The following is a 12,723-nucleotide window of genomic DNA, read 5'->3' on the forward strand; positions in this document are numbered from 1 at the left end:
ATTGATATGAGTAATTGTGAGAGCTATGTGTTATTGTGAGTATGGTTAGTTCATAATATTTGCTGAAACTTGAATGTTGGCTTTTCATGTTTACAACAACAAGAGCAAACAGAGTTTGTAAAAGTTTTTCTTTATCACTTTCAGTTTATCAACTGAATTGCTTGAGGACAAGCAAAGGTTTAAGCCTGGGGGAGTTGATACTTCTCCAACGTATCTACTTTTCCAAACACTTTTGCCCTTATTTTGGACTCTAACTTGCATGATTTGAATGAAACTAACCCGAACTGACGCTGTTTTCAACAGAGCTACCATGATGTTGTTTTATGTGTAGAAAAGAAAAGTTCTCGGAATGTCCTGGAAATCCACGGAGGCACTTTTGGAATTAATAAGAATTTTTGGCGAAAGAATTAATGCCAGGGGGCCCAGGGCCTGTCCACGAGACAGGGGGCGCGCCCCCCTGTAGGGCGCGACCTCCTATCTCGTGGGCCCCCTGGACCTCCACCGACCTCAACTCCAACTCCATATATTCCGTCTCGGGGAGAAAAAAATCAGAGAGAAAGTTTCATCGCGTTTTACGACACGGAGCCGCCGCCAAGCCCTAATCTCTCTCGGGAGGGCTGATCTGGAGTCCGTTCGGGGTTCCGGAGAGGGGGATTCATCGCCGTCGTCATCATCAACCATCCTCCATCACCAATTTCATGATGCTCACCGCCGTGCGTGAGTAATTCCATCGTAGGCTTGCTGGACAGTGATGGGTTGGATGAGATTTACCATGTAATCAGGTTAGTTTTGTTAGGGTTTGATCCCTAGTATCCACTATGTTCTGAGATTGATGTTGCTATGACTTTGCTATGCTTAATTCTTGTCACTAGGGCCCGAGTGCCATGATTTCAGATCTGAACCTATTATGTTTTCATGAATATATGTGTGTTCTTGATCCTATCTTGCAAGTCTATAGTCACCTATTATGTGTTATGATCCGACAACCCCGAAATGACAATAATCGGGATACTTCTCGGTGATGACCGTAGTTTGAGGAGTTCATGTATTCACTATATGCTAATGCTTTGTTCCGGTTCTGTATTAAAATGAGGCCTTAATATCCCTTAGTTTCCGTAAGGACCCCTCTGCAACGGGAGGGTAGGACAAAAGATGTCATGCAAGTTCTTTTCCATAAGCACGTATGACTATTTACGGAATACACACCTACATTACATTAATGAACTGGAGCTAGTTTTGTGTCACCCTATGTTATAGCTATTACATGAAGAATCGCATCCGGAATAATTATCCATCATTGATCCATTGCCTATGAGCTTTTCATATATTGTTCTTCACTTATTATTTTTCCGTTGCTACTGTTACAACTACTACAAAAACCAAAAACATTTATCTTTACTTTTGCTACCGTTACCTTTATTATCATACCACTTTTGCTACTAAATACTTTGCTGCAGATACTAAGTTATCCAGGTGTGGTTGAATTGACAACTCAACTACTAATACTCAAGAATATTCTTTGGCTCCCCTTGTGTGGAATCAATAAATTTGGGTTGAATACTTTACCCTCGAAAGCTGTTGCGATCCCCTACACTTGTGGGTTATCAGTGTGGCAGCCAAAGAGACCAGCGCACCTGATCCAAGCCTGGACACGAGCTCGGTAGTGGTCTCGTAGCCACACGGGTCGAAGGACCACGGTGACGCATTTCTTCACCGGGAGATGCTGCTGGCGACTCCGCCGGCGCCGCTCCCGGGCACTGGTCAGTACACCCTCCAGTCGCCCCCTCCTCCTCTGTCCCCCTTCGCTCATGCGAGCCAAATGCTCGCCGAGTTGGGCCAAGCGCACCCGTCAGTTACTTTTCCTTAGTTTGCTAGAGACAACCCGAAACTGCGGAAAACACTCTGTGAGCAGTATTTCTCCATGTTCGGCATCCATCCTTCCTTCTGGGCACCTATGGCTGCACTCAATTTCTCTGGGGCAGCCTCTGTTTGGTTACAATCTCTCCAAACCGCCTCTCAGAATTTGATTGGGAAGCATTTGCAGCTCTGCTCTGCACCCGTTTCGGCCGGGATAAACACCAGCTCTTAATTCGTCAGTTTTACACCATCTGAGAGACTTCATCTGTGGCGGATTACATTGATTGTTTTGAACTAATTGTGAATCATTTGGCTTCTTACTCGGAGTCCATACATCCTTACTTTTATCTCACTCGTTTTGTCGAGGGCTTGCGGGCGGATATACGTGCAGTCGTGTTGATCCAACGACCGCCGGACCTGGGCACGACGTGCTCCCTGGCGCTGCTGCAAGAGGAGGTCATCGAATCGACGCAGCAAGCGCACCAGCCGCGGGCCACTCCGCGTGGTACCGACGCCATGCTTCGACCGAGCATGCCACTCCCACTGCCTCCGCCACCACGACCAGCTCCTGCGGCTTCCCCAACACCCGCGGTGGATCGTCGTGGCGTGGATGGCGCTCACACCGACACCTCCAAGGTCAAGGCCTTGCGCGACTACCGACGCGCATGCGGTCTCTGCTTCAAATGCGGCGAAAGATGGGGGCATGATCATGTGTGCACCACGTTCGTGCAGCTGCACGTCATCGAGGAGCTGCTGGAATTGTTCAGCCTCGATGAAACCATGGACAACCAGCTCAACTCACAACGCAGACGACACGGTGATGGCTATATCTCGATCAACACTTTCAGGGGGAGTCTTTGCAAAAGCATTTCAACTGCAAGCATGGATCCAGGGCAGGGAAGTTCTGATGTTAGTGGACTCGGGCAGTTCCACGTCCTTCGTCAACAACAAGCTAGCAACATTCCTGGAAGGGGTCGAACCACTACTCATTCCATACAGAGTTCGTGTAGCTGATGGAGGCGAGCTCAAATGCTCTTCTGTGACTCCCCAATGCTCATGGTGTTCTCAGGGACACGAATTTCAGACTGATATGAAGGTGTTACCACTCGGCATATACGATGCAATACTGGGAATGGATTGGCTCAAGGAGCACAGTCCAATGACAGTGGATTGGAAGGCCAAGCATATTGCAATTCCATCAGATCAAGGATCAATTTCGCTGAGGGGCCATGACACTGAGTCGACAGAATGCTTGATCATCAACAGCCTGCAACTGCGGGGACTCTGCAACAACAATGCCGTGGCTTACATGGTACAGCTGCACGCCATCACATCAAATGGAGAGCCGGCTGCTGCCACGCCTGACTGCATCCAAGCAGTACTTGCAGAGTTTGAAGATGTGTTCGGAGAACCATTTGAGCTACCCCCCGGCGTACTTGTGACCACAAGATTCCCTAATTCTAGGGGCGCAACCTTTTAACATTCGACCCTACAGGCACAAGCCAGAGCACAAGGACGAAATAGAGAGGCAAGTTGAGGAACTCCTCCGCAGAGGCATTATTCAGCGCAGTTCGAGTCCTTTCTCTTCTCCAGTGATCCTAGTAAAGAAGAAAGACGACACGTGGACGTTATGTGTGGACTACCATCGCTTGAATGCCCTCACATGTGTGGCCAAGTTTCCAATACCAATCATCGAAGAACTGCTAGACGAGTTGCACGACGCTCAATGGTTCTTGAAGCTGGATCTCCGTGTTGGGTACCACCAAATCAGGTTGGCCGAAGGGGAAGAGTACAAGACAGCTTTTCAGACTCATTCTGGGCATTTCGAATTCCTAGTGGTCTCATTTAGCCTCGCAGGCGGTCCAACCACCTTCAATGGGGCAATTCATTTCACCCTGAAGCCTCTCCTGCGACACTGTGTGCTCCTGTTCTTTGATGACATACTAGTTTTCAGTCGGACACTGAAAGATCATCTGAACCATTTGCGCCAAACTTTGGAGTTGCTTCAGCGAGACCACCGGAAAGTCAAGATGAGTAAGTGCTCGTTTGGTCAGCAGCAACTGACATACCTAGGACATGTCATCAGCGCGAAAGGGGTCGCCGCTGACCCGGGAAAGATTCAGTCAGTTGCAAAATGGAAAGCCCCTACAAACATTAAGGAAGTCTGCAGTTTCCTGGGGCTTGCCGGATACTACAGAAGATTCGTGCGCGACTTCAGGATCATTGCCAAGACACTATCCCACCTCCTGAAAAAGGGCGTGCCGTTTGTATGGACACAAACGACGGAAGAAGCTTTCCAGTTGCTGAAAATACAGTTGATCTCAGCTCCAGTGCTCGCACTACCAGACTTCACTAAGCCATTCTCAATAGAAACAGACGCGAGTGAACACGGCATTGGGGTTGTTCTGCAACAAGAAGGCCACCCTATAGCATTCATGAGCAAGGCATTGGCACCTCGCTATCAGGGATTGTCAACTTATGAAAAAGAGTATTTGGAAGGATAGTAGCAGTTGACCAATGGCGGCCATATCTTCAGCACAGCGAATTCACAATCCATACAGACCAGAAAAGCCTTGTTCACCTCGAAGAGCAACGTCTATCTACCCCATGGCAGATAAAGGCTTTCACTAAGCTATTGGGTCTTCAGTACACCATCAAATACAAGAAGGGGAAGGAGAATACGGCAGCGGATGCCCTCTCTCGTGCCGAACCAGATGAGATCCTGACCCCAATCACCTCCTGCCAGCCAGCATGGTTGGAAGATATCCTGACCAGCTACAACACAAATCCTCAAGCACAGCGGCTACTGGAACAGCTAGCAATTCGCCCAAACCCGAAGGAAAGATTCACTCTCACTCAAGGGTTGCTCAGGTTCAGAGGGCGAATTTGGCTGGGTGGGTCCACAACTCTCTAATAGAAGATTATTGTAGCATTTCATGACAGTCCCATGGGGGGACATTCAGGCATCCCAGCTACGTACCGACGCATCCGGCGACTCTTTGCCTGGCCAAAGATGAAAACCCATGTGCACAACTATATATGTTGTTGCTCCATATGCCAGCAGGCCAAGCCGGATCGAACTGCAAGCCCTGGACTCCTAAACCCACTCCCAATACCAACTGCACCCTGGGACATGATTACTATGGATTTCGTCGATGGCCTGCTGCAATCTGGAAAATTCAACTGCCTATTGGTCATTGTGGAGAAGAGGACGAAATTTTCCCACTTTCTGCCTCTAGCACACCCCTACACGGCATCAAAAGTGGCTCTTCTTTACATGAACCAAGTATACAAGCTTCACGGTCTGCCTGGAGCCATTGTCTGACCGTGATTCGGTCTTCACCAGCCACTTTTGGCAAGAACTCTTCAAGTATGCGGGAACAAAGCTGCCGCTGAGCACGGCTAACCACCCGCAGACAGACGGCCAAACGGAGAGAGTCAACCAATGCCTGGAAACTTATCTTCGTTGCTTCACGCACACTTGCCCTCGACGCTGGAGCTTCTGGATTCCACTTGCCCAGTTTTGGTACAATTTGACCCATCACTCGGCGATCGGAATGACGCCTTTCAAAGCCCTGTTTGGTCACGAACCCAGGCACTGGGGGTATCTCAGCATCATCTTCATGTTCGGTACCGGCCCTGCAGTCGTGTCTGGAGGAGCGCCAAGTAGTGCAACAACTCCTTCAACAACACCTCAACCGCGCACGCCAGTGCATGAAGGCTGAAGCAGACAAGAAACGTTCATGGCGCCAATTTGAAGTGGGCGACAAGGTATTCCTCAAGCTACAGCCATACATTCAAACATCGGTTGCACCGCGTGCCAACCACAAGCTATCGTTCAAGTTCTTCGGGCCCTTTCCCATCATCGCCAAGATCAACGAGGTCGCCTACAAGCTCCAGCTACCTCCAGACGCCACCGTGCACCCGGTCTTCCATGTGTCGATGCTCCGGCGTGCACTACTCCCAGGTACGGAGGCTAATCCAGAACCCAAAAATTGATCAAGACATGCTGGCAGTGCCGGTGCAGATTCTACAGTCACGTTGGTGCAAAGGAACGGGCGGCATGGTCGAACAGGTCAAGGTTCGCTGGTCTCAAGGCGACAAGGTGGACTCAACTTGGGAGGACAAAGCTGCACTCCAGGCGCACTTTCCACACGCAAAGGCTTGGGGGCAAGCCTCGACACAAGGAGGAGGGATGTCAGCACCACTGACATACCGGGCCCGCCTGTCAACCACGCTAGACTGGAAGGAGGCCGACCCCAGAGCGTGACCAAGGCCAGCACCCGCATCTTTGGGCCTGACTGGACCCGTTGAAGCCCAGTCACCCCACCTACTTAACCAAGGCAGGCTGATGGAGATAGGCATCCAGAGGATCCCGGCTCGGCGGCGGCAAGAACCCTAGTTTCCTATCGTTCCTCTTCCATTCGTGTAACCAGCTTGTAATCGAGACTGAGAACCATACTTAAGGCAATAGTTCGATTCCTCCCATCCTTGTCCTAACAAACACACACTCACTCCACAGCCCAGGTACATAGAACAGGCCGCAAGCCTCGAGCTCACTCACTGACAGTTGGGGTCGTCCCGTCTCCTTCATCTTCTGCTGGTGGAGCCTCCTGCCAGGCATGACATCGTCTCGCCACCATCGCCCACACACCTAGATTGAACCGTAGGTTGGGCTAGGGAGACCCAAACTCCACTCCAAAGGGGGGTTCCCCCACCTCGCCGGTGCCCGAAGGCACCCAGAGGCGAGGGGAACTGGTGATGGCGGCTGCACGAACGAAAAACCCTAGCCACCTGAGATTTCAGGAGAGGAGATGCGTACAGGTTAAATTTTGCACTCTTTGAATTGAGACAAAGTTTATATGATTTCTTTTGGGAGCGGAGGGGGTATGCTGCAATCCCAAACGGTGACCATGTGAGAAAATTTTACGTTCTGAGTTTTCTCTTACTCAACAATATCAGTCTGCTATTCATGGCAGTTTACAATCGTAAAAATTCCAAAACATATAAGCATCAATTAAACATCAGTGGGCGCGCAGACAACAAAATGTTTTGCCCAAGTTACAACACACCCTTAGATCCCACACGACATCATTGTACAATGTTGAAAACATCTAATAGGAAAGAATAGGGGCAAGCAATTTTGTATCCAAACATACAGTTTACAATGCTTGAGACTGAAAGTAATACTACTCGTATATCATAACCTGACACCTAAGTTATAGTGACACACAACACACGACCATGATGGTACACGGTCTAAACTGCATTGTGGAAAGTGTTCGCTTGCTAGAAGCTTCCATAATCCGGTCCGGGAAATAGATTGGCGCTAGGCTCCGGTTCAGGGATAAATATCATCGTGCCATGTCGATGGTCCAACAGCATGGTTAGGTGGATTCTCAGAGTAATGGATGGCATGCATGCTTTCTTGGACTTGCGTAGGACCGAATAATTGTGGCAGGAGGTTGTGCTGAACAAAGGTTGATGCCTGCATGACACCTCCGCCATCCATGGACATGGGAGCTTGCATCTGGCTATGGATGTTCACTTGACCTGATCCTGGAATTGGGAGAGTAAAATGTGAGTCATCTATCAGGTTTATTCAGGTTTGTTCATGGTTCATGCAGAGAACGATTGCTCACTTTCGTAGTGCCAGTGAAGTAATTCACCAGTGAAAATTGTAGGTTGCTGCTGACCAACTGCTAGAATACTTTCTCCTGAAAAAAGGCCAAAATGAGCATAAGTCGCTGAAACTGCAAGGAGTCCATGAGGAAACAGAGGATAAGAGGGGAACAAAGCAGCAACAACTATGTACCTTGGAAATAATGTGCGTTAACTGTGCTCTGATCACCATGAATATACTCGTTCTGGTGAGATGGTTCAGTGATATTGTTGATCCTATCCTGCAACTGGTTTTCGTTTGCTGCAGTTCCTCAAAAAGACCAATTTAAGCTCCATAGTTCAGGCCATCGCATAGTCAGAAATTTTAAGACATGGGAAGGGTAAGAAAACGTGTATCTAACTAACGTTGAAGCGCGACATCCGGACCAAGAATGAATGCATCCAGAGTAAAATGAGTGCTAGAGGGAACTTGTTCAGGAAGATCGCCATTCATCACATAGTCAAACGGAAGACTGTCCAACTGATGGCGCGCACACTCTTTCAACTCGTACGCTTGAGCCTGCGATGAGAAAATGATATCTTCAACTTGTTTGACTTCCACATATGGTCCAAATATTAGATGATTGTGTTGAGAATGTACCTTCTTAGCCGGATCAAAATTGTCCCGTGAAATGTAAACACCATAAAAGACTGCTCCAACAAGATCATGCACGCAATTGAGGAAGATCACCACAGTCCCCTCTACATTGCGATATGCTTTGAGCTCCGGCTTGTCTGCGAGGCAGCATTCTCTGGCATGCTTAACCATTCTTTCCCAAGCATTACTGCGCTTCTTGATCTCGAGGACCTATATGTAAAGAAATCGAAACGACAACATTATTCACCATGAGAAAATAGCACAACAACTTCTAAAAAGAGTGAGAAAAAACAATTGATTTTAGGGGAGATTTTATACCGTTTCACAGAGCTCGTCTGCGTCCTTGTTCAAAGCCTTCAAGAAGTCCTCCACTGTGAAGATATGAGCATTCTTAAGCCTCCTGTGGTAAATTCCATCTCTGGAGATCTCTTCCAGGCGATACACTTCATCATCCAATCTGGGAGGGTGCCTCTTCTCATTTGCTGAAGCAAACAAAGATTAAAAAGAAAACTGTAATGGGGGTCCAATAGAAACAAAGAACATGCTGACTAGCAACAAAAGTCTTTTACCTTCATTCCTACGATCCAGCACAGTGACCGGCTCCATGACAGCTTCCTGGACTCGAATACCACCGATCTTCCTGTTCATGCATACTCTTCCTCCGACGATGAACTTCCTACTGGGAGTCCTGGATGATCCTTCTCTGAAGCGGATTTTTCCCAATGACGCCTCCCCATTGTTCAACCACGCACTGCAATCGCCCCCCAGCACTGACCCTTGCCTGTGCCGGCCTTGCGCTATGTGGCTGTTAAACTCCTCTTCAGTCCAGCTCTCCTGACCATCACTGCAGAAGTCGCCACGGAGAACCAGGATCTCAACTTTCGCCTTCGAAAGCGGGCCTTCACTGATCATTTTGTCACCATCAAAGACGCCAATCCTGATAGCCGCATTGCTCTCAGAGGCTATAATCTTGTCTGTGTAAATTGGAGTCTTCAGGCCATCCAGGAAACGCAGGCGAATGTTGGCGTTCGGTTCACTCAAAGTGGCACCCTCCTGATATGGTTCTGATCTGAAACAGGAACATGAATGACATTGTGATGTAGTTGTTGTTCAGTTGGCATTTTTGAATTTAACATCCACATACTACTTTGTTCCTATAGAGCAACATCGGATAGGTACTGCTATAGGACAATGCGAGAACTGAAACTAAAATGTATATAATTAATTGTATTTTGATTACTGTACATTTGTAGAATACTATTTACTATTAAATATGGATAGCATGCATGGTGCATGTTAAGATGAATTTTTTCCCATGCATGATGACACAGTGAGATGACATAGTTGCATGTTGATAGAATTAGAGTTAGTGGGGATCAACTATTTAGGTATATATATAGAATGATAACTCACCAAAAGGCTAGATAATGGATATTAACATTTCAACATGAGACTAAGTATGACGGAGGAAACTATCGAGCATTGCAATTACAGATCTGTTACCTTGGGTGTTTATCGGCGTGTCTATTGGAATGCAAACGTGCCAATTTCTTCTGCAATTTTTACATGGCGAATACAATGTGAGCAACAAATATATTATACTATCAAATAAGGATGAACATGCAAAGAAATTATTTTAAGGAATATGAATCTAACCACTTCATGGCTCATGCTCTCCACCTTTTCCTCTAAATTTTCCAATTTGCTAAGACCAAAGATAGCAAAATTATAAAAAGAAGCACGGGTAAGCCTTTTATTTATCTCAAAAGTAAATAACAACAAAACATGCAAAGCTTGCATATTTTCATTGAGAAAGTACGGCAAGTTGAAGAAATCATGGAAATACATCAAGAAATAAAAGGATATAACTATACCTAGTAAGTTACTTGTTAGGTTTTTATGCCCTTTCACATGTTGACAAGGTCTCCAATGTACACCCTTGATTATTCAAAAATAAAAGCCGGCTTAATCTTTATCTTTATTTGCAAGTGATTCCTAAGGCCTGGGATGTAGTATCACACACTGATACTCCCCATTGTGACCAGCCTAACAAGAGGGGTTAGTGCGTTGGCTCCCCATAACTGCCTCTATTTTGTTGTGGGCGATCTTTTATGGGTTTTCATTTCCATATGAGTTTCGTGTGTTTTCTTTCTTTTTTGTCCATTTCTAGTTTCATATTTTTTTTATTAATTTGTATAGCCCTACCTTTTAAGAAATCATTTTTTTTGTTTTTTCTGTGCCATTTTGTTTGTTGATTTTCAGTGTCACCGTTTTATCTTCTATTTTATTTTCAAGCATGTTATTTGGTTTATATTGTTTTTTATTTTTCTTAATTATGTATCATGTTTTTGCTTGTTTCTATTTCCTTTTGTACTTTTCATGTGTTGCACCTCATAATTCCAATTAATAATTTTTCACTATATGAACTTTACCATCTCTAGTGGAACATGTGGCATTTTAACTAGTTACATGATTTTTTTTTCTTAAATACATGAATATAATTAAAAAATGGTACAATTGTTTTTATCAAAGTAATATTACATGTGGCGAAATAAATATTTTTCTAAGACATGCATGACATTTTTTATATAAACATATTTAGATTAGAACAATTATGTGAACATTCTCTTTGAAAGACAAGAACTGTTTTTCAATAGATGGTTGAACATATTTCAATGCATTGTATGTACAAAACATTTTCCAAAAATTCTCTTTTATAAGTGATATTTTTATTGCCAAAGCTAAATGGTACGAAAACAGGAAGAAAATCTTAGTGGAAAGTCAAGTCCATAATTAAACACTTGCTTTTTTTTTGAACCGGGCTTATCCCCTTTTCATTAAAGATATAACGGAAATACACCAGTCCAGAGTTTAATAGGAGATGGGAAAGAAGGGGAAAACGAGCTCAAGCACTACTAGGAAAAACCTACTGCACACGCTCGTCATCGACACGTATGCTATGGGGCAAAAACCTAACAACACCCGAACAAGCAAGACTAGACTATTACAGCATAACCCGAGCACTGCTAGACCTATCACAGCGTAATTAAACAGTTGCTAGAAGATAGTAATGAGAAACGGCTGCCATATCTTTTGAAGCGAAAATTAGAACACAAGAGCATAACAGAGAAATGATCCTCACCGCATCATAAGAGCCTGAACCTTCTGAATCCCTTCCATCTTCCTCTGAACCTATACAAGCACAAAGAAACAAACAAAATTATCATTGGCACCCGGTGAAGTACTAGTGGTTACAAAATTCCAGCAAAAACGGGTACTCGTGCACACGCGCGCGCGCGCTCACCATGCGACCAATCTGGGAGATGCTTTCCGTCACCGTGATCCCGTCGCTCCTGCACGCACCGATTCGCGGGGAAAGAAGAGTTAGAAATCAAGAAACGGAGCTCGACGTGCACCCGATGGATAGAGAAGAAATATATATCGAGCGGGCAGATGGGGATGGAGGCACGCACATTCGCAGTAGAAAGAGCACGACGAGCACCGTCCGCCGCATGAGCCGCGTCCCCGGCGACGCCGGCGATGTCGGCGCCTGCCAGCCGGCGGCGCTGGCGTTGGCGACCCCGACGCGCAGGCGCTTCGCCTCCTCCCGGCCTGCGCCGGCGCCCGTCAGGGCCAGCTGCCTCTTGGGCGGCGCCATGGCACCAACGAATCGTTCCTCTCTCACACACACACACTCTCTGGTACCAACTTCTTGCACGATAGCAGCGGCGGGAGGAACAGGAAGGGGGGTAATGGGCTAGTCTCCTGTGGAAGAGGAAGAAAATGGATCGGCGCCGTTCAGCTCACGCCACCACTGGGTTTTATGGGCGGCCATTGAGATGTAGAGCGCGACGTGGAGGATTAAGGATAATTGTTTCGCTCTCCACCGACTCCGAGCGTGTTTCGACGGATTTGGTAGGTGAGAGCTCGAGGGGGGACGACTGAGGAGCAAGTCAAGCACTCAAGCAGCCCCACTTCACTTCACTCGCCTTCTTGCTGCCGCGGGCGGCCGAAAGCGCGGGGAGTCTCGCTTGTTTCGTTCGTGGACGGCTGGACGCGCATGATTCGCTACCCGCGGCCAAGTCCGGAAGACACGTACGTACGAGAAAACCGATCGATGCGGCAATGCCGCCCTTAATTTCTCTCTCTTGAGTCTTGCAAGATTCCTCTCTCTCGCCCTTAAGTTTCTTCTTCCCTTTTTCTCCTTTTTGATGAAAATTCGTGTTCCTTGGTTGCAACATCTCTTTTAGAGGTTTTGCTATTTTTCAGGTACAAATTTTTTGTTGCGTTAGTCACTTTTTTCTTCTTCCGGAGCGCATGAGTTGGGAGGCCAGACCTCACTGGAAAAAACCAATCCCATTATCTATCTTAGGGGGAAGTCATAGTCTCATTATTTTTCTTAGGGGGAAACCACAACCGCATTAACTATCTTAGTGGTGGAGGTGCAGGGCATCATTGGAGTTTTGAACAGGTGGCGCGGGGCTCAGAGGGATGGTCGGAGCGGCGGTCAGCAACGGCGGTGGGGGGAGGTTGAGGGCAAGGCGGTGCACGGTACCGCCCGTCGACCACAGGGGTGGAGGCAAGCGGATGGGATGGGGTAGGCTGCG

The 12,723-nt window shown here is 47.0% G+C and overlaps 1 protein-coding gene across 1 annotated transcript; it reads right to left on the reverse strand.

Annotated features, from left to right (window-relative positions):
- Positions 1–6,848: 6,848 nt before the first annotated feature.
- LOC123110772 (calmodulin-binding protein 60 D) lies at positions 6,849–12,046 on the reverse strand. Its single transcript, XM_044531379.1, has 12 exons — positions 11,590–12,046; positions 11,421–11,469; positions 11,259–11,308; positions 9,773–9,821; positions 9,620–9,669; positions 8,686–9,185; positions 8,435–8,598; positions 8,120–8,326; positions 7,885–8,038; positions 7,673–7,780; positions 7,500–7,574; positions 6,849–7,416 (listed from the first exon to the last, which is right to left on the reverse strand). Exons 1-12 carry the CDS (start codon positions 11,772–11,774, stop codon positions 7,199–7,201), a joined length of 1,809 nt encoding a protein of 602 aa, XP_044387314.1. The 5' UTR covers positions 11,775–12,046; the 3' UTR covers positions 6,849–7,198.
- Positions 12,047–12,723: the final 677 nt, after the last annotated feature.

Source organism: Triticum aestivum, chromosome 5B (genome assembly GCF_018294505.1).
Source record: "Triticum aestivum cultivar Chinese Spring chromosome 5B, IWGSC CS RefSeq v2.1, whole genome shotgun sequence".
NCBI classification, from domain to species: domain Eukaryota; kingdom Viridiplantae; phylum Streptophyta; class Magnoliopsida; order Poales; family Poaceae; genus Triticum; species Triticum aestivum.

Coding starts and splice junctions, on each gene's coding strand:
- LOC123110772 (XM_044531379.1), bottom strand. CDS start 11,774: ATGGCGCCGCCCAAGAGGCAGCTGGCCCTGACGGGCGCCGGCGCAGGC. Junction 9,822..11,258: donor GTTCAGGCTCTTATGATGCG/GTGAGGATCATT, acceptor CTTTGGTCTTAG/CAAATTGGAAAATTTAGAGG. Junction 7,417..7,499: donor ACTTCACTGGCACTACGAAA/GTGAGCAATCGT, acceptor TCCCAATTCCAG/GATCAGGTCAAGTGAACATC.